The sequence below is a fragment of the Cololabis saira genome, chromosome 21 (genome assembly GCF_033807715.1).
Source record: "Cololabis saira isolate AMF1-May2022 chromosome 21, fColSai1.1, whole genome shotgun sequence".
NCBI lineage: Eukaryota > Metazoa > Chordata > Actinopteri > Beloniformes > Belonidae > Cololabis > Cololabis saira.
In genome coordinates this window covers 29,267,056-29,289,675 of record NC_084607.1, presented here as the reverse complement: position 1 = coordinate 29,289,675, position 22,620 = coordinate 29,267,056, and the positions used below count along the sequence as shown (strand labels likewise).

Below are 22,620 nucleotides of genomic sequence, written 5' to 3'. Positions count from 1 at the left end.
GTAAATAAAAAACTATAAATAAAATGATCGCCGTCTATGGGTATGTCAATCAAACTTAACTAACACATTTCATTATATTTACTTAACATACAGGCTTTAATTGTTCTTTTGAATGTAATGTTTGATTTGGATTCTTGGTTTTCTTTATTCAGATTGTTCCATAAACTGATTCCTTTCACAGAAACACAACGTTCCATCAATTTAGTCCTGAATCTTGGTTTTTTAAAAATCTGTGTTCCTTTTAAGTTATACTTGCTTTCTCTTTTTTCAAATCTTTTCTGAATGTTGATTGGTAAAGTTTTTTTATGAGCTTTAAACATAATTTGCAGAATACTATAATCTACTAATTCATGAAATTTCAACAATTTTAACTGAAGGAATAATGGATTTGTTGGATCTCTATATCGTTTTCTACTGATTATTCTTATGGCTCTTTTTTGCAGAATGAAAATTGATTGAATATATGTTTTACAGGCATTTCCCCAAACTTCAACAGATTACTAGATAACATTTAATACAATATATTTACATTATTTAATGAATCCATGTTTTATGATCCAATAAAACAGTTACAATTACAATGGATGTCTCCAAATGTTTTAATCATCTAGGGAATATACCCAAATATTGCAAATCTTGGCAGCCCAGGATGGGTCAAGAACTTTCTGTAACTGAATTCTTAAAATATGCACGTTAACTGCATCTGCCAAAGAAACAGCTAATTCAATAATATTAACTATGATATGCATTTGACTTGACTTTTTGACACCATCCAAATATTCCAAGCATTCCTATAGAAAGAGAAACATACTGTCATGGTTTCCCAGTGTAGTTTTTTAGTTTTACTCACTCCCCTGTTTTTCCAGATCCTGCCACCCTAATCAGCCAGAGATCCACTCATTCCCTTCACCTGTGCTTCCCCACCCAGCTCCACACCTGGTTTCCCTCATCAGCAGTTCCCCTCATATACCGGCCCATTTCCACCTTCTTGTTTGCCAGATTGTCGTGTGTTTTTGCCTCGCTTTCCAGCCTGCATATCCTGTTTTGTTTCTGCCTGCCTGCCTGTCTTTGAGCCTGCCTGATTCTTGGGGTATGGATTTTTGCCTGTCCGTTTTTGGTTTTGTTTACCTGATCTGCCTGACTACCCGGTTTGACCCCTGCCTGCCTTTTGACAAAGATTAAAGCCTCTTGGACTCTGATCCTGCCTGGTGTTGTGCATTTGGGTTCTCTGTCCTGTCTGAGCCGTGACAGTACAATCTGGCCAAAGACTGAACCCAGCCAACATGGATCTACCACGTAGGGAAGAGGATTTGTGGGATTTTTTTTATGGGGACCAAGTGGAGTTCTACCACCGTACGGTGAAGGGGACGGGGACATGCCCCCAGTTCCGGCCTGTTGCTGTTCCCGAGGTGGTCCCAGACCCACCCCAGTCCCTTCCCCCTTTCTGGGGAACACGCCTGGCTCTGGGTGGGCCCAGGAGCCTGCAGGCTCAGGGGAGACAACGACGGCGTCGGCCCCAGCCCCAGCTTGTTCCTGCTCCCCGAGAATCGGCTGATAACATGCGCTGGGCCAAGGAGGAGGAGTATTGGGACCCCTTTTGGGGAACACGCCTGGCTCTGGGTGGGCCCAGGAGCCTTCAGGGCAGGCAACGACGACGGCGTCAGCGCCAGCCCCAGCTTGTTCCGGCTCCAGCTCCTGCTCCGGCTCCTGCTCCAGCTCCTGCTCCGGCTCCTGTTCCAGCTCCAGCTGCTGCTCCGGCTCCTGCTCCGGCTCCTGCTCCAGCTCCGGCTCCTGCTCCGGCTCCCCGCATCCTGTCTGCTCCTGTTCCGGCCCCCCGCATCCTGTCTGCTCCTGTTCCGGCCCCCCGCATCCTGTCTGCTCCTGTTCCGGCCCCCCGCATCCTGTCTGCTCCGGTTCCGGCCCCCCGCATCCTGTCTGCCCCGGTTCCGGCCCCCCGCATCCTGTCTGCCCCGGTTCCGGCCCCCCGCATCCTGTCTGCCCCGGTTCCGGCCCCCCGCATCCTGTCTGCCCCGGTTCCGGCCCCCCGCATCCTGTCTGCCCCGGTTCCGGCCCCCCGCATCCTGTCTGCCCCGGTTCCGGCCCCCCGCATCCTGTCTGCCCCGGTTCCGGCCCCCCGCATCCTGTCTGCCCCGACTCCGGCTCCCCACCTCCTGTCAGCCCCGGCTCTTGTTCCTGAGGCGATCCTGGATGGATCTGCCGCAGTCCCAGACCGACCCCCTGACCAGCCTGCCGCAGTCCCAGACCGACCCCCTGACCAGCCTGCCGCAGTCCCAGACCGACCCCCTGACCAGTCTGCCGCAATCCCAGACCGACCCCCTGACCAGCCTGCCAAGCTCCCAGACCGACCCCCTGACCAGCCTGCCACAGTCCCAGACCGACCCCCTGACCAGCCTGCCACAGTCCCAGACCGACCCCCTGACCAGCCTGCCGCAGTCCCAGACCGACCCCCTGACCAGCCTGCCGCAGTCCCAGACCGACCCCCTGACCAGCCTGCCGCAATCCCAGACCGACCCCCTGACCAGCCTGCCGCAGTCCCAGACCGACCCTCTGACCAGCCTGCCGCAGTCCCAGACCGACCCCCTGACCAGCCTGCCGCAATCCCAGACCGACCCCCTGACCAGCCTGCCGCAGTCCCAAACCGACCCCCTGACCAGCCTGCCACAGCCCCAGACCGACCCCCTGACCAGCCTGCCAAGCTCCCAGACCGACCCCCTGACCAGTCTGCCAAGCCCCCAGACCGACCCCCTGACCAGCCTGCCGCAGTCCCAGACCGACCCCCTGACCAGCCTGCCGCAGTCCCAGACCGACCCCCTGACCAGCCTGCCGCAGTCCCAGACCGACCCCCTGACCAGCCTGCCGCAGTCCCAGACCGACCCCCTGACCAGCCTGCCGCAGTCCCAGACCGACCCCCTGACCAGCCTGCCAAGCCCCCAGACCGACCCCCTGACCAGCCTGCCAAGCCCCCAGACCGACCCCCTGACCAGCCTGCCAAGCCCCCAGACCGACCCTCTGACCAGCCTGCCAAGCCCACAGACCGACCCTCTGACCAGCCTGCCAAGCCCCCAGACCGACCCCCTGACCAGCCTGTCAAGCCCCCAGACCGACCCCCTGACCAGCCTGCCAAGCCCCCAGACCGACCCCCTGACCAGCCTGCCAAGCCCCCAGACCGACCCCCTGACCAGCCTGCCAAGCCCCCAGACCGACCCCCTGACCAGCATGCCAAGCCCCCAGACCGACCCCCTGACCAGCCTGCCAAGCCCCCAGACCGACCCCCTGACCAGCCTGCCAAGCCCCCAGACCGACCCCCTGACCAGCATGCCAAGCCCCCAGACCGACCCCCTGACCCGCCTGCCAAGCCCCGAGACCGACCCCCGGATCCGCCTGCCAAGCCCCGAGACCGACCCCCGGATCCGCCTGCCAAGCCCCGAGACCGACCCCCGGATCCGCCTGCCAAGCCCCGAGACCGACCCCCGGATCCGCCTGCCAAGCCCCGAGACCGACCCCCGGATCCGCCTGCCAAGCCCCGAGACCGACCCCCGGATCCGCCTGCCAAGCCCCGAGACCGACCCCCTGACCAGCATGCCAAGCCCCGAGACCGACCCCCTGACCAGCATGCCAAGCCCCGAGACCGACCCCCGGATCCGCCTGTTACGCCCCAAGGGCGACCCCCCGAACTGCCTCACCGGTCTGCCCGGCACCGAGGACGGGCCCCGGAGCTTTGGCCGTTTGTTGGCCGGGGCCCTCCTCCGGACCCCCTCCTTCCGCCCTGGGTGGGTGGTTTTGGGACATCTGGAATCTGTCCCTTGAGGGGGGGGTTCTGTCATGGTTTCCCAGTGTAGTTTTTTAGTTTTACTCACTCCCCTGTTTTTCCAGATCCTGCCACCCTAATCAGCCAGAGATCCACTCATTCCCTTCACCTGTGCTTCCCCACCCAGCTCCACACCTGGTTTCCCTCATCAGCAGTTCCCCTCATATACCGGCCCATTTCCACCTTCTTGTTTGCCAGATTGTCGTGTGTTTTTGCCTCGCTTTCCAGCCTGCATATCCTGTTTTGTTTCTGCCTGCCTGCCTGTCTTTGAGCCTGCCTGATTCTTGGGGTATGGATTTTTGCCTGTCCGTTTTTGGTTTTGTTTACCTGATCTGCCTGACTACCCGGTTTGACCCCTGCCTGCCTTTTGACAAAGATTAAAGCCTCTTGGACTCTGATCCTGCCTGGTGTTGTGCATTTGGGTTCTCTGTCCTGTCTGAGCCGTGACACATACAATGTTTTCAGTGTAAACACGTCTCTTGTCTCATGTATTCTACCTGTGTTCTCAGGCATGGAGGCTTGATCCGTGTTTCTCTCCTTTTTAAAGACGACATTGCCGAACTGCATCACCGAGGAGACCACCTTCAACATGCCTGGCAAAAACAGGACAAGGTTTAATTTTATTCCTCCACAGAGGCCATAAAGCAACGTGGATGCAGGAGAAGAAGACGAAGTATTAGAGGAGTGTGTACTCCTCTTCACGGCACATCTGGAACCAGTACTCACAGACAATCTCTTCATGGGAGAAGCCCATGATGTGCATAGCGTCCATCGTTTCCTGGAAATTATCCTTGTCCTGCTGGCCTGGGATGGGAATGTTGCCGTTTGACAAGAAACGGTAGTTGTTGAAGCCCTCGAGGAGCAGGTCCGCTGAAGAAGGAGAGGAATACAAATGCCTTTATATAGAACTTTTAACCAAAGACGATGTGCAGTGGGAAACCTGTCAAGCCACTACGATTGTGAGACAGTGACCTGAGCACTACCGAGTAACGGTGTTCAATATTTTGTTTTGCACAGATTACATTGTTTTTATGTCATTCTAAAAGAGTGATTATAAAGTTTATTTTATTTCCTCTAACTTGGAAGAACATATAATGATTAATCAGTCTAGTTTATTGGTATCATTTTTATGTCATGTTATTGTATCATCATAGTGTCTGCTGTCTACATCTGTCTATACAGTCATCCCTGCAGTGCACCAACTAACAATGTATCAGTCATACATGAGCTCTTAGTTTTCCAGCTCTTGGGTTATTAATAGTAATATATATTGTCTTTCTTTCTGTTTTCTCTTTTCCTGGTCTACCCAGCTGGCCTCCGGCAGGAGGGTCCCCCCTTATAATCCTGTTCCTGCTCAAGGTTTCTTCCCTCCCACAGGGGAGATTTTGTTGCCACTGTTTGGCTTAAGGTTTTTCTCCCACTAAGGGAGTTTTTTTTAAATCTTTTTTTACTTGTTTTTTTTTACCTGTTTATGTAATAATTGCACGGGGATCATGTTCTGGTCTCTGGAAAGCACCAACTTCTGTTGTAATAGATGCTATATAAATAAAACTGAATTGAATTGAATGTTTCTATAATCACATTCAGCAAAAGGAACATGTTTTAATCATAAAGCCTGAGCTCTCCATCAGCTCTATATCCTACATCAACAGACAGAAAACGGTGAGATACGGCACAAATGGTTATAACCCTAACCGCCCAGTTGTGCACTTACAGTTACTATTTTGAGTATAATAAGTGCGTTCACGAGCTGCTCGGTGGCGCAGTGGGTTAAGCGGTGGCTCATATACTGAGGCTACAGTCCTCCTCCTGCAGCGGTCGCGGGTTTGAATCCAGCCCGCGCACCTTTGCTGCGTGTCTTCCCCGTTCTCTCTCTACCCCTTTCCAGTCTGCATCTCAATAAAGGGCCTCTAGAGCCCAAAAAAATCTTAAAAAATAAAAATAAAAAATAAAAAAAATAAATAAGTGCGTTCACACTGAGAACACTGTGGTGGTGAAGTGAGCTGCAAGTACCTGGACGGTACAGTCAGAGCTGCACACCTCACGCCCTCAACGCTCTCCATCTCAACTTAGCAAACGCAATGGCATGCTCATTTGTTACATTTCTGGTCAGAAATAGGACAGCAGATTGTCTTTGACAGAGCTGCTGTGATGGAATTTCTCACTCCTGAAGAATTAACAGTAGAAACTGTAATACAATAAATAATAAATAAAACTGAGTTGAAATTGAATTGAATTTAGCAAAATATCATAAAAACTGGTTGTTTTTTGTAATTAAATTACAATTATATTTAATTAAATTAAATATAACAACCTTTTTGGGTTGCCAGCTCTGAAAATGTGTTTCCCTGAAAGAGGGGAAGGTTGAAACAGTTTAAGAGCCATTTTTTTTTAAAGCATTTACAGTTTACCTTTACTGTTTACTTGGAACAATTAGGGATTACATCACCTTTAATAGCCTCTAGTTTAAAGAATAAATATGCTGTAGTGTGGACCTGCTGCAGCGAGGACTTGTGTCTGAATTTATTCTGCATCATGCTGAAACAATGTCATAATGAGGTCAATTAAAAGCAAACCACACAGAAAGATTTGTTGCACTGATTCTGATCCAGCCGGCGCTCTGAAGCTCTGTTCTCTGCCTGAAACAAATTAGCTCACAAATGAACTCTCGCTGTCATGGCCTTGATATTTTTATTGATCCTGACTGATGTGTGTAGCGTGTCCAGGCACTCACTCCGAAGATGCTCTCCCGCTCCCGCCAGCAGCCGGTAGAAAACATGGAAAGTCCTCTCATCTTTGGCCTGTCTGATGGCCCTCGACTTCTCCAGGAGATCTGAGAACAAAGGTTAAGGACTGACAAGGAAGTGGCAGAATTAATTTAAAAAAAATCTGTATTGAAAAAAGTAAACATAGGTGCCAAATCAAGACAAACACAAAATGTATTTTAGGTTTGCTGAAGCCAAAGTGGAGATGCCCATAGAACCCTACAAATTGGTGGAAATTCAATCTGCGCTATTACAATTCGCGTTTCGACAATGTAATTCCATCATGGAAATGTTTCCTAATCTTTTCCTCACCAGATAAAATAATAAAAATGTTTTAGAAATAACAACTAGAATACAAATGAGTATTAACAAAGAGAGCTTTGTTTCTTTACAGCTCGGTGCCCTCTAGCTGAACATGCAGAACGGGAATGAAATTCTTGTGGTGAAGCTCAAGCTGTGGTGAGTTGTCCAACCACCCCTCTGCTCTCTAAACTCCGTATTCTCTTTTTATCTCTCTTTGATGTGTATTAAAGACTGATGCATCACCCCTGCTGTTTTGAATGACCTGATTATGAGGATACAGGTTTCAATATTGGCTCCGACAATGTATCCTGTCACGTCAAAGTTGACTCTGATGAACTTCCCCTGCAAAACACAACATGAAAACAGATTAAAAACAACCTGATACCTTCACCTTTGTGCATGTGCGTGCACAGGAGTAATTTCCACTGGGGACTTTTCAAAATCCTGCTTGAACCATGCTCTTTGGCACCTGTATGATTATGTCATGGTTAATTATTTTGTTGTTTTTCTGTCACTATAGTGACACAAAAACAACAAAACTGCGTAAAAATGCATTAAGTCACTTTGTTCCTCTTCCAGAGAAGCCCGACTCTCCATCCTGTGCACCCCCTCCCCCCACTTTCAAGCCAAAGTCACACCCATGTATGCATGTGAATATGCATTTGCAACTGTCATCTTTTTTTATCCTCCATTTGGGCTCAGCTGCATTTTACATACCACCTTGTGGGTTCTTGCAGATGACAGAAATGCAGGGAGGAACAACATGTCTATATTAGGAAGTGCCAGGTTAACAGGTCAGAAAGAATTTGAGGCATGTCTGCGGTTTCCTGGCAGTGAATGTGTGCAAGTGTGTGGTAACACAAGTGCCCATCTGTGTGCTGGTCGTGTCCACTTCCCTTCTGGAGCAGCAGTGATTCATGAGGGCCTGATGATCATGGTGCTTAACATTAACCACATGGTTTATTCAGTCACAGAGACATCTTAAATGCTTTGAGAATGAATTATTGTGATTAAAATGTGATCAAAGATAACATCAAAAGCATGGTCTCTTATTTGGATTAGTCTAATTTATAAGAAGCATATGCTAAAAAGGCCCATGAACAGAGCAACTTTAAAGGTTAAATAAGGAAATATAGCCCCAAAGCAAGGTTTTAACGTATCTAAATCTGCCTGTTGAACAGACTTTGTTACATCTGTTTGGCAGAAGTTTACAAATTAAAAGGTCATTTTAATTTACTACCCATTAATGATCAATACAAAATGACATGCTGCAGGAGTTAAGTGCCAAACTATTTCTTTGAAGGGAGCAGTAACGTCTAGCTGCTGGCTACCAAACTGAGACAGACATCAATTAGTAAAACTATAGGAGAAGTTTAAACAAATAAATAAAATGTCTCTATGAGATACAAAAGTTTGCTAGAATGACGCAGCTCCAATTTCACCTTATATTAAGTTTTTCATAATAGGTCATGATTTTGTTTAACCAGAGTTCAGATTCTTTATAACTTAATCTAAGTGAGTTTAACTCATGCTAAACACAAATGCAAAAACAATGATTTAAAAGTAAAACACTGCAGGACAAAGCTTCCCCAATCAAAGATTTTTACTCTGAAGCTCTAACCTTGATAACTTGAAAATATAAACTGAACACATTTTATAACTACAGTCCAAACAAACCTTGCCTACTAACAAATACTACATTGTGTAGTACAGATTGGGTCAGGATTATGACTACTTGTTTATATAAACTAGGTATGCCAGATGCATACCTAGTGTGAAGTCAAAATAAATCAATGTCCCTTGTGGATAGTATTTGGGCCAATGTTTGATTAAGAGAATGATCCTTTAAAGAAAGTATGGTCACTCACAAAGCGAGACGAGTTATCATTCTTCACTGTCTTGGCGTTGCCAAATGACTCAAGAATGGGGTTGGCTTGCAGGAGCTGGCGTTCCAACTCGCCCTGTAAGAAAGATGGAGAGGTAAGGGGATGTTTCTAATTCCAGGTAACACACATGGAAAACACTATTTTCACATTCCACCGTTTTTTCCAAGACATGCACAAGCCAACAAGGCAAAATCATTTACAGTAAACTCAATATGCTATATCAATCTTTCAGTTGGCTATGTGATTCAACAATTTAAAGGGGTCAAGACTTCTGAAGAGTTCGGTAAATCTTGTGAAACCACAAAAGGACCGAAGTGAATGTGTTTTGCCACATGTCTTATAGGTGTGTTTAGTTTGGACTGGTGAGTAAGAACATTCCTCTGGTTCTGATAATATACCCCATATAACATCCCCAAAAGGTGAATCCACATGGTGGCCTGGTGCCTTCCTGCAGAATCCAGCACCCTGGGACGATGTGCAGATGCAGCGTTCTGGCCTCTGCAACATGAAATTCTTGAGCACATGACACACTTTCTTCTATCCAGGCCACTGGCAGTACGGAAATAGCCCGTAGTGCGGATCAGATCCCGTCCTTAAGTGAAGGAGGATACTCTTCAGACTGACCGGCGGGAACAGAGTAAGTTTTCATGAACTCTGCTGGCCGTCATCACAAAACTGGTATCTCCTTTTTTCTTCTTTGAATCTGTTGTTCAACAGAATACCAGAAAATAATTGTGATATAGAGTGAGACGTGTGCTCAGTACCATGACGGTGAAGGCCCAGGCCACATAAGTGCAACGCCCACCGTGCAGCTCCCAGCCATCAAACCTTGTTGCACGACCTCTACTCTTTTTTTTGCATCTATCTCAAGTGACCCTATTGAGTAAATAAAAAAATAACTTTCTATTACAAAAGAAAAAGTGTCAATGTCTGATCATGTTCCAGATGTAGATACCACAGTTTTTTATTTATTTTAAAAATGATGGATGTTGAGCTATACAGGACTGTCTCAGAAAATTTGAATATTGTGATAAAGTCCTTCATTTTCTGTAATGCAAACATGTCATACATTCTGGATTCATTAAAAATCAACTGAAATATTGCAAGCCTTTTATTATTTTAATATTGCTGATCATGGCTTACAGCTTAAGAAAACTCAAATATCCTATCTCAAAAAATTAGAATATTCTGGGAATCTTAATCTTAAACTGTAAGCCATAATCAGCAATATTAAAATAATAAAAGGCTTGCAATATTTCAGTTGATTTGTAATGAATCCAGAATGTATGACATTTTTGTTTTTTTAATTGCATTACAGAAAATAAAGAACTTTATCACAATATTCTAATTTTCTGAGACAGTCCTGTATTACATCTCTAAATACAAAGATACTCCATGGGCCACCCATGGAAATACAGTGGGCAGCATTATTAATAAAAAGATTACTAACAACCATCCTTGTTTTTATGTGTACTTTATCTAAACGTGTTTATTCTTAAATGAAGAGGAGCATCATCTCCCAACTTGGAGAATGAACTCATTCTTCCTGTTTTTTACTTCCTTTTATCGCAGGCTGTCAAAGACAGAGAGCAGTGCAAACCTGCCTGCACACATAGCTTTCCCCTTTGACTTTCTCACAGACTCAGTTACCAAGGTTAGTTCCTTTCTATGCAGCATATTTGCAGGATATATTTGGGTGTCTGAACTCCGTCATAACACAACATCATCCCTTTGTTTGGGGTTGTCAAGGTTTGCTGACATATATGTAATTTAAAGAGCCCTTCAGGTTTGTAGGGTGCTGTCACTTCAGATCTGTACAGAACTGTTCAGCCTCCTCATCTTCACCTCCATCATCCATACCCCCATAAGGGTGAAGTCTAAACTCTTTTGCTTTGCTATTAACAGCAAATTCTCATCAGTATGTGTCTGTATCTAACCCACAATAATAGACCGTCTACTTAAGCTGATAAGATGCAAACCTTTTCCTTATTGAACACATCAAACATCCACAACGGTGGACAAAAAGTGGGTCAAGCAAAAGACAAATCAATTAAATGAAATGTCATTGGTATCAGCAGTTTGCACGCCTGGAGTGCAATCAAGAGGTTAGTTTAGAGTCTATTTGATTGATAAAAGGCACTCAGACCAAAACATGCTCATGTAATAGATAATATAGATATAGATATCCAAAGACATACAATCAAGAGTGGTTAATCTGCATAAGACTGGAAAGAGTTAAAAAGCCAAAGAGTTAAGGCATCCATTATTCCACTGTTACAAACTGTAAAATCTATAAAGGTAAAGAACCTGAGTAAAAACCCAGAACTTCTCAGGTTTCCTTTGAAGATCTGTGAGTTAATGAAACCAGAAATTCTCTTTCACAGGTTACAGATTAAAAAAAAAAAGGTTCCTGAGTTTGTAAAACAAAACAAAAAAGAGCCTGTTTATAAAAAATTGGGATAAATAGTATCAAATAAAATATCCACAGTTTTCCCTCAGATGTCCCTGATCACGTGGGTCAACCGGTCAGAACCAACCGCTTGTTTATCTGCTCAACTTATGTTTTTGTGAACGTATAACAGGTTCACATGTTAATAGAGACAGTTTGGTACTTTGCCTGCTCCTCCTAAAACCTCAGGCACGAGTCTACCATATAAATCACTGAACAGGCAGGGTGTCTGTGGTGGAACCCGACAGAAGGAGCTGCTGCTCTGCACTGCAGCACTACTAGGACAAATTGCCTACATTGAAGAGAAAACGAATTCCCAAATTTGCCCAAATATCCTGCACAATAAAGTCAGGGTGGCCGTCGGCCAGCAGAAGGACTGCTGATGCAAGTCCAGTGATGCAGCAGGACAATGACCCCAAGTGTCAAAGTAAATCTATCACAGAAGGGCAGAGAAAGCAAAAACATCAGGAGAGCTGCACAGCAGACACCACACAAACGTGACTGAGCTGAGGAAGCTCTGTGATATAAAATAATCCTGAATGTGCTGCAGAAATGCCTGACTGAAGTCATTACTGCTAAAGGAAGAATAACCAAAAGTTCCCTCACTAACTACTCCAGCAACTGGAGTGTTTGATAAGTGTGTTCAACAAGGACACATAAACTACACGTAGAGAAGTTTTGAGTTGCTGACTATGGCTGAGCTGAAGAGGAACTAAATAAAACATGGTGGCATATGTTTATGTAAATGTTACAGACCGCCAGTAAGCAAGTGCCTTGTGTGTCCCAGTGTGAGCTCACAGGCTGGTTACTAATGCTTTTGGTTATTATAATGACACATATCATGGGTACTGAGTTGACCTTGAGCCAAGTGTCTCCACCTGACTCCTCCCACTAAAACCAGCTGCTCTGAGTGGAGGTGTGGAGACATGGCTGAAAAGGGAGCTGTTGTACTGGAGTTGAGAGGGGATGAGGGGGGATGAGGGGAGATGGCATCCCCCCCTGAAATAAAAACGGTCCAAATCATCCCCCCTGTAAAACTGCCATCCCGCCTTTTCATCCCTTATGTCATTTCATCAATGAATGTGGTTTTACTGCTATTTCAACATTTAGAGTCATCACCAGAAAAATAATACCAGAAAAATAACTTATTTGACAATTTTCACCTGTTTTAAGTAAATTTTCACTTGAAATAAGTAGGAAAATCTGCCAGTGGGACAAGATTTATCTTCTCATTACAAGCAAAAAAAATCTTGTTCCACTGGCAGATTTTTCTACTTATTTCAAGTGAAAATCTACTTAAAAAAAGGTGAAAATTGTTGTTTTTTCCAGTGATGAGTCTTGTTTTAAGTGTAATGAGATTTTTTTTACTAAAATGAGACATTTTAACTAGAAATAAGACAAATATTCTTGTTAAGATTTTGAGTTTTTGCAGTGATCCATTTTACGTATCCTTTTAAGGACAGAGGCATATTGATAAGTTCAGAAAAGTGTTTTTTATTGTTGTGTTTTGATGTATTTGATGTAAGCCCAGTGGATATTTAAAGCTTACAGAAGGCTGCATTTAACTGCTGCTATGTCATTCCTGCAGTATTTCTGCAGGTGTTTTGGTCACTGCTATTATTTGTAATATATTATATTATTTGTAATCAGCACAAATTATCTGTCCCCATATGATAAAATCCACCATCCCCCCTGATCTTTTTTTACAACTCGAGTACTGGTTGTACTGTAACACCAAAGTAAATCACGTAAAGTGTCAGAGAAAAAATGGCATAGCCTAATGCTGTTTATGGGCTTCAAGCCTTCTCCACTTCTTTTTTTGTCCTTTTCACCTTCTTCCAATCACCTCTCCTGCACTATATCTTTGTTTTCCCTCGCTCCCAGGCCCTGCATTCCTCTGGCCTGTGCCAGAGGCAGCTGTAATGCAACGCAGAAGGAAAGCAGCATTAAGGAGGTCGGCGTGGATGCTGCACTCTGGTTCAAAGAGCCCTGAGTTACTGAGCTACAGCTTTTCACTCTCAGCTACTGAAACAAAGCGTATCAAACTGGCATTTACTCAAAGTTTCAGGTTATAAGATCCATAAGACTCCATGTGTGTGTATAGTTATTAGATTTACAGCTGACAGGAAAATATTTGGACACGGATTTGGGCAGATTAGGTTTGTAGAGATCACAAGATGGAAAAGTGTCAGAAGAAGTTGGTTGGCTTTACCTAAGGTAATATGTGATAAAAAAAAATAAGACAACAAAATCAGTTGGAATGCTCTTCAGCAACAACATAAACATGCATTGGAAATGTTTTTGGAACACAAAACATGCATAACTATGTCAAATATTTGGTTTTTAAACCTTGATGTGTGAAAAATGTTCACTTGCCAATGATGAGAAATATCAAACCTGAGGAAAGATGTGATCTGATCTGCACATAGCGGAAAACTAAAGCTGCAGGCTCCATTACAACTCAATGAACAGTTTTCATAGCAGGGTTTTGACTGACATGTGTTTTTAATAAAATGTCTCAATCTTTGACTGCTCTAATAAACCCGAATCATCTGATAAAACAAAGGGCTTTATTACCAAGAGCCTGCTGGTTTAATGGCAGATTCACCGGGTTTTAAATAATCCTGTGAGACGATTGAGCCAGCAAAAACAAATACTTCATAAAGAAAGACGCTCAGATTAGTCTGTCATCATGTTATGGAAGCTGCATAGGTTTAGAGCGAGGGACATGCAAACGCACAACATCAAAATGGACAACACAGTTTCTTTAGAGGAAGAGGGAGGTACACTTGCCTGGAGCTTGAATGCTTTGGGAGATTCAGGCTGTTTGTTATGGATAAACAAATTGAAGGGTTAAAACCTGAAGCGCATATGTCAAACACAAGCACAAGTGTCTAAAAGGAGAAGCCCTGCAGTGCATGGAGCATCAGTGTCCAGCCAGGCTACGTCAACACGGGTTAGACTAGGTGTTGATTAATACAAAACATTTTCTATGACAATTATTATCAACCTAGCTTGGTCTTTCAGGTTTAACTTCAACACCTGAAGCTTCTTTACTTTCAGCTGGGAGTTACATGAGAAGATTGACACAACTTTCATGTTTAAATATGAAGTTATAGCCAGAATCCATCGATGCAAAGAGTGTTGTTAAATTACAACACTAAACTAATTGACTGCTCATTTCAATTAAGGTAATTTAATCTCATGAGAGTGGTATCAGTCTTCTCATGGTCGGGTATAATAATAATAATATGAAAATGTTATCAAAATAGCAATAAAAACATTCAGTTTTCCATTTAAGGTGGGAAAAAGGATTAATGAACAAAAGATAGATCAAATAGGAAGATGTTTAGGGGCAGATTTACAATTCCTACGTACCTACTGCATATTAGTTTTGGTGGTAAGAACGGAAAGGCTTGGATATAAGCATTTTTATTTTCTTATTTTTTTAACCTGGTCCTGTTTGCACGTGTTCCTTTAAATGAACAAAATTCCAGGAGATTATTAAAAACAAATCACTAGAGTGATTTATTAAGCTTTGCACTTGCAATTGACTGATAATTGTATCAACTGACGTCACTTTTTACATCTTGCACTTGTGGTGACTGGCAGATGCTGCGCGGAGGATGCACACATGCCAAGTAAAACCGCTGGGAGCAGAGAGAGGAGACTCTCCATTCATGAAAATTCTCAAAGAAAGCCTGAAGAAATTGTCAAACTAAAGAGGAAATTCAGGATGATCAGGAATCTCTAACTTTTTTTACTCAGTATTTGCTGCCACAAAGGTTTTCTGCAGCTATTCTTGATTCTTTTTTGTTGGTTTTGCTTTGTTTTCAGCAGGGATATCACTGCCCACATTTCCCCTGTGGGCAGATGAACATAATTCTACCAAAAGCCAAAGGGGAAGTGGCGTATTGCAGTTGTACTTATTCATAAGGCTTTATTTTCTGGTGCATAAGCTGTTTATGATATTCCACCGGCGGATAATGGATTGCACTAATGGCTCACTGGTAGGAAAAACAAAAGGTTTTTCTCATTTCTGTTATTCGGCCAGATGTGAGGCTTTAATGATTCTTCTTCACATGTGTCCTGTATAGTCTTCCTGAGCCATTAAAACAAATAAAAAAATAAATCATTTCAATATAGTCAAGAATAAAAGTGAACGACCCATGAAGGAGGTAATTAGTTTCCTGCTTCTGCGGCACACGACACGAAGAGAAATGCATGCTTCTTTGTTGAAACGCAGGCCGCTGATTAAAACAGTTCTGCTGGTTTACGAGTGTAAGCCGTGCTGGTACGCTGCTCTGGTCATTACTGCCCTGTGATTGTGGATCAGTGTTGGGAACCTCACCCACAGAGCTGGACATTCTCATCGCTGCTATTTTTATTTTTGCAACCCATTCTAATTTTCCCGGATTTTGTAAATCTGCCCCTTTGAAGGAAGGAGAGGAGAGGTGAAGAGAAGCCCGGAGGTCTGGGGCTGTAAAGAGACAGACAAGGAGAAATCCAAGCAGTGGGGCTCACAGGAATGTGGTCTTTGCGTCCTTTGTGTGACGAGGCAACATGGGCCAGGTACTGAATGACCTTCTTCGTATTCTCAGTCTTCCCAGCTCCTGATTCACCTCTGCAAACAAAGCATTTAGACAGTAACTTAAGCAGTGTGGAAAAATAAAAAAGACCAATAAAAGATGAGTCAGAGGGAAATAAAAGCCTTTGTTCCTGATTTGAGTCACACGTTTTTTAGTGGGGAGGCATAGCCACATTACAAGACATAATACATGTAAGCTGACTACAGTTTAACAGGATAAAGACAAAACTCTGTAAAACCATAACCAAAGTAACTCTTACTCATTACCATTGCGGTGGAAAGTGATTGGAGAACGTCCAATAACACCAAGAATAGAGACAAAAGATGGAGGGGGTGAACGACAGCTGGTATATTTGTTGTCGTTCGTTACATCTATCCAGTTGTTTGTTGGTGAGTTCACCAGAGAATGCTGTGGTCTGGTGGGCAAGTCTCCCAAGTTTCCAGGCCCCGCTTTCGGGCTGTATCTAATGATAGCTGTGTTCAGGCAGGGCCATCCACATATCCCACAGCCAGGTCCTGCAGCCCAGAAAACAAGGGCAAAATGCAAAAGCAGGCCAGCAACACTACGTTGGGCTGCATACCAGTGGCTTTAGTGGAGCTGGTTATTAGCTCTGCTGCTCCCTGTAGATTAAGATGCTGCACTAGAATCCACAGAGTGACTCCTTACATGAATACAAGCAAAGGAGGATTGGTCAAATTAGTTGCAGACCTGTGCAACTAGAAGCTGCGATTACGGCATGAAACCAATAATATTTTTCATTTGTATTTCTCCAGAAATTGTTATTCTTAATGAGTTTAACAGCGTCTCTGAACTTTCAACCACCATAATTGTGGTTTTAAAACTGCCTCACTGTCACAAACAGGCAGGGCTCCAGACCGGTGCCATTTTTTAGAGAGACTGTATCTACATTTTCAAACTTGGTAATATGTTTGTTGTTTCCATCCATCCATTTTCAGTCTTATTCTGGTCCAGGAGTCTATAGTAGGTAGTACTGATCAGAGACCAGCGTTATTTTTCATTTACACTTTTTAAATAAACAAACTAAACATTCTTAAAGGAGCTTGAGGCAGGATTGAGGCAGGATTTATGAAAAAAATGTGTATACGTTTTAAGTTTTCTAGTAATAATGTCAGATGAAGCGTTCCAAACCAAAAAGAATGAGCCCTCTAGTGTATCTCTCCGTTGCCTTGAACAGGCTGTGTGCTGCAAAATGTGCTGCAATTCTGGGGCCGAATTTCTCGCGCTGTCCTGCGGATGTGACGTCACACGACGCTGCATGTGCGTTCTCCCCGTTCTCCCGTGCCGGCTTCGCTGTTGGCTGCAGTACCCCCGACGGCCGTCGTGGTGAAGGGTGGCGCTAGAGAGTCTCATTTCTTAAAAGGAGCCTCATGCTCCTTTAAATAATAAAGCATATCTATTGCATAAATACAACTAGAAATTAAATTTAAAGTGCAGCCACAAATATCCATCTATTATCTATACCTGCTTGTTCCTATCTAGGGTCACGGGGATCTGCTGGAGTCAACAAGACTAATGCTGTTTATGAAAAGATTTGGTGAGTCCAATAATGAAAGGAGTCACTAAAAACAACTATATAGAGTCCCCCCTTCAATTTTCTGACGTTTTCAATAGCTTGCCTTAAAAAATCAGAAGGTCAAACAGTGTTATCACAGAAATCCGCTTTTTGGTCATATCTCAGCGAGAAACGTTCATTTTGCACCTAAAACACATGTAAATGGTTTGGTGAGTCCAATAATGAAAGGAGTCACTAAAAACAACTATATAGACTCCCCCCTTCAATTTTCTAACCTTTTCAAAAGCTTGCCTTAAAAAATTCTTAGGGAAGTGTTGGTCCTTTGCAATCTACAGCAAATATAAGTCTGTGATGGAGAGTCATTTGTTAGTGCAGCAGCATCAGAGGTGATATCGAATGAATAAAGGCTGGGTTTGTGCTGGGAACTGTTCTGGATTCACTGGAACTGATTGTGAAAGATGAATGTTGCATAAAAATGCAAAACCTAATGGAAAACAATGCACATACTCTAGCATACAGTAACAGTGCTTAAACAACTGTGCCCTCAGTTAGGGGCTTTTTTGGGTTTGCTGCAAGACGGACTCATAAAGAAGATCATTCTTGCAAACAAGTTTATCTTTCTCAAACTCTTTACAGGCTGAATTAGTTACTGTGGACCCTACAGATCAATCTGCAGGAAATATGGACATAATATAATTTAACTTATTTTACCACAATGTTAAGGAAGATCTGCCATTCATAACTTTCACAGTGCACATTTAGCCCCAGTTGTTTACAGAAACAGAGTATGAGCTGATCCATGTAAAACATAAACGAATTGGACACATACATGCTTTTCTCTGCACTGTTGATTCTGAATGATAATGTTCAGAGCAGACTATTCCCAGAACTTGTGGTTCATCTCAGCATTTTAAGAGTTTGGTGTCCATATTTCTTAATGAAGTACTGTTAAACTTAATGCTTTGTTTTTCTTTCTCTTAAAATTCTACTTAAATCTTCCTAGATTTTAAATTTAACGTTAAAGGGCTTTTTCTTCTTCTTTTTTTCCCTTTTTAATCGACCGTTTACTACCAAAGTCTGTTAAGACGGTTAGCTAGAATGGAAAAGATCCGAAACTGCAGCTTTGAAGTTAATTTAATTGCTCCTCCAAAATGATGTGCTGGTGCTCCAAACACTGGTGCTACGGCAATTGGAGCCCTGCCAACAGGGGATGTAATTTTCAGAAGGATTATGCAACTTTCTTTCTGCTGGCAACATCAAACCCTCGCCAAGCTGAAGGAAAGTGGCACTTAACGGCTCACATTGCCACATAGGATGAGGGCAGGCCAACAAACCACACTCATAACTCCCTCAGCGCTGGGCTGAGCCGCTATACAGCCCAACATCCGCAAAAAAGAAACTCTTTGGAACGAGTCTTTAAATAAAACAGGCAGGATAATGGGAAATGACTGAGGATGAGAAAAACATGGAGGGAAACGGAAAAGATAAAAGTAGTAGGGAAACTTTATTTAAAGCAGCACAAAGCAGCTTTTGGAAAATAAAAAGTTGTTTTAAAAGAAGGCTATGAATTATGGGCTTTGTCAAGTGCTTTTATTACAACCGATTTCCAAACATAACCAATTTAAGGGGAAGAATTCAAATAATCCTGTTAAAGAGGGGTGTAATCTTTTTCCTGCATCAGTTTCACATCCCAGCTCACTTAGCCTCGATATGACCATGAGGGTGGAGGAAATAAAATGAGAGCAGGAGTACTCACGTGCAAAGGATTGATTGGTCCTCACGATCTGTCCAGAGAAAAGAGAAGAGGAAGCAGCATTATTAAATACCACTGCTTTACCGTAACAGTTCACAACTTCATCAGTTCTTCTGCATCAACAGGTACTGGGTTCCACTGGAGCCTGCCTTGTTATTGCTGCATTTATATCCAACAGATCTCAATTTGAAAACCCAAGTACATACATTTATTGATTTCGCTATATTGCAGGCAAAAAAGATTATTACTCTCAATTGGAAGAAAACGGATGCACCTACAATCGGTGCTTGGGTCAAGGATATGGCACAATGTAGGTCAATGGAGAAAATAACTTTACATTAAAAAACAAACTCGGGATGTACGTGGAAATCTGGAAACCATTTGATCAATTTATTAAAAAAGGAGATATAGGGGAGCTTCTACGGGAGGAAAATGCAGGGCAGGATACCTACATTTCAGAGTAGTGGTGAACCGAGGAAGGGGAAGGATTTTGGAGGGCGACAGTAAAAGTGTAATTTTTGGTTATTTGTTTAGTTTATGTATATCTTTAATTTGCTAGAGGTACCATCTGACTATATTTACAATAGTACCGTATGTTATTTTGTACCAATTTTGGATCTTAAAACAAGAAAGATGTAAAGAGAGAAGGGATGTGGGATGGGATGGGGGGGGTTAAAACTGTTAAGTCAGAAATAGATGTGAAATGTCCTTTATTACAATATTCTGTGTGTGAATGAAAAATCAATAAAGATATTGTTAAAAAAAAAACAAAAAAAAAAACAGGTACTTGGTTATAGCACATGAGAGTAATTTTCACAGGACCAACATGGAATATTTTTCCTGAGAAAACGTCATTTCCTGTGCACCAAAATCAAATTACTGAGTGTTCAAAGTCTATTTCACAGCTACTCCTGCACCGTGCTGTGTAACGGCCTGAAACTGACACCTACAGTAAGAACCGAGGCTCCAACAGCTTCATCACTGAGGAGTTGGGTCCAGGTCCAGATGACATGCTGAAGTTGACGACCTCTCAGTTTTGAAATTCTTCCCACGCGCAACAGAGAATCTTAAAGATGAGAACCAGCAAGAAACTGACAGGTTTATCATCTCCATATTATTTATCATGTTGCTACAATCAAAGCATTCCCCACTTTAGATGTCGTGATTTTTTTTATGCGCGGAAAAATCCCATTTCCACACATGTGGACAAATGTCTGTCCCCTTCCGTTATAGGAAGAAAAGCCCACAATCGTCACAGAAATAACTTGAAACTGACAAAAGTACGGTAATAATAAATAATCCTTTACTGAGAATGAATCAAAGAAAATCGGAAATTGCTTGAGTTCAAGGTCGAGCCTTAAACGAAGCAGATGGTTTGGCAGTTTGACACTAGATGGTGTGGTAACATAAATATCAATATAATCGCTATGCCATGGATCACTGACATAAAAGTATCACAATCTGTAAAAGCGCTTATTCAGGAATGCAGCAGATGTGGAAAAAGAGATGTCAGTGAAATGAAATCAATGAACTACTGGCTGGTGTTGCTGAGCATGAATTTTCTCTCCAGATCATTGACATTGTACAGGACATTGTCATCGGTGACGGACTTGTTGAAATCCTCCACAAAAGAGACATTTACTGCACTGAGGCAAATTGAAAGTGATTTATAGATTTAAATGATTTCAGGAAAAGAAAAACATGACGTTATTGTTCAGGGCCAGGTTGAAGGCCAGGTTCTGAGAATATCCGTCATCTTTGCTGGTACAGCAAAACATCAGTCAAACCTGAACAGGTCATGCAATTAAGCTGGCAATGCAGATTTAACAATCAGTCATTTCTAAGTAAAGTATAAAAAAATAAAATCATAGAGAATATCTCAAAGATGGAGGTGACAGAGCTGGATGTATTTGAAATGTGCACTTGTATATGGAGAAGCGCCAGCTGGCCAGACAGGTGAGAGGAGCAGCCAGAGAATATAGAAGAGGCCACAGAAACAGGTGATCTGAGGTTTCCCAACTAGTACAAACGAGTCTGAATGATGGTAAGTGTTGTTTTGACGGTATTTAAAGGTTTGTTTGGAAGGTCAGATTTTTATATCTAACGGTTTTGCAAATAAACTTTTGTGTCTGAAACTAATCTTAGCTTCAGATGTTGTGGTAAAAGCTAAAGTTTAATAATTTACTGAGTGGTTTTCTTTATGTGACCTGTAATAATTCTGAACAATGTTTACATGTTTCATCTACTGAGAATTTATTTAGTTTATATTAGTTTTTAATAATTCAGTTGACATTTTCGTGAACTAGCAGGGGCAGGTAACCTTGGGAGGCTGGAAATCTGGCCTGCTATTTAAAAACAAAAAGAAAAATAAAGTAAAAATGCCAAACAGATGAACAATATTACAGGGAAAACATAATGATCTCATTTATGCTAATTGAGTCTGGCTTCAAAATGGATCTAATGCATATTGATTTAATTTTAAAAGGTTTTAAACTATTAACATACTGTATACACAGACAGCTGTAAAAAAAGAAGCCTGACTAAGAAACCTGGCAGAATGAAGTGAATTGTCACATCGATGCATTTACCCCACTTAGGAAGTACAAGGTGACAGTGGAGAGGAAAACTCCCAGCAACCAGGAAATCCCTGAGCAGAGCCAGGCTCAGGGAGGTCAGCCAACTGCCTGGGATTAACAGCTCTACACTCAAAGCACCTTCAGAACAAGTGAACCCAGGAATTACATCCATCAATGCCAAGCCAGCATGTTTACCAACTTTTAGGAAAATGTTGAAATCCCCACCAAAATCTTTGGCCATGCTGCAACTCTCCATTAACATTGATGGAGTTTGGCTTACAAACAACTTAATATTACACCAATTTCCTCATAAATGAACTTGGAGTAATCATTTGTACATTAAGTGGCTCATGTGAGTGGAGGCGCCCGATATAAACCATGTCTGGTAGTCGGTGTTTAGTATGACTGCAACCTGAAGTCATGACATAAAATTGTAAGCCTTTCTGCTTATGCTCGGTGTAATGACTGGAGCCTGACATCATCACATATTTGAGTAGATAAGTGGGAATGAAATCATCGCATGTGTTAACAACAAATACCACAGGCTAAAGATGTGTGTGTTCGGATACGCTGCTTGTAACACAGTCTGGGTATGAACACAGACGAACACCTGTGGAGACTAACGTTTGGTCCAGATGTAAACTTCCTCTCGCAGACTGCTCTGTAAAAGCTTTGCATTCTATACTGATGAAGAGTTAGGCCGAAGGGGCTTGCCACAAAAATGTGTTAACACTGCGCTGCGTTGGATCAGTTTCCACTGATGGAAACTGACAACCTTTAAGGTGTGATCTGTCACCAAGGAAATTACCTTTGTTTGTGCACTCAGGCGTAAAATTCCTCTAAATGTCCAAAGCTGGTGGTGAGTAATCTCGCCTGAGTTTGTGCATCTTTTTCGTAGTGAAAGTCTATTTTTACTGATTTAAAAGTTTAGACTCC

General features: G+C 42.9%; 1 protein-coding gene across 2 annotated transcripts in view; it reads right to left on the bottom strand.

The window, feature by feature from the left end:
* LOC133421757 (myosin-10) overlaps nt 1-22,620 on the bottom strand; it is an 80,460-nt gene that overhangs the window by 31,632 nt on the left and 26,208 nt on the right. Inside the window, exons 4-11 of one of the 2 annotated variants that reach the window (XM_061711512.1) lie at nt 19,112-19,139; nt 15,757-15,856; nt 14,026-14,055; nt 8,766-8,858; nt 7,176-7,239; nt 6,564-6,662; nt 4,556-4,699; nt 4,327-4,422 (exon numbers count right to left, since the gene is read on the bottom strand). In XM_061711512.1, coding sequence (XP_061567496.1) covers nt 4,327-4,422; nt 4,556-4,699; nt 6,564-6,662; nt 7,176-7,239; nt 8,766-8,858; nt 14,026-14,055; nt 15,757-15,856; nt 19,112-19,139 — 654 coding nt within the window. The remainder of the gene's footprint in view (nt 1-4,326; nt 4,423-4,555; nt 4,700-6,563; nt 6,663-7,175; nt 7,240-8,765; nt 8,859-14,025; nt 14,056-15,756; nt 15,857-19,111; nt 19,140-22,620) is intronic. The other variant, XM_061711513.1, reaches the window with a different exon arrangement.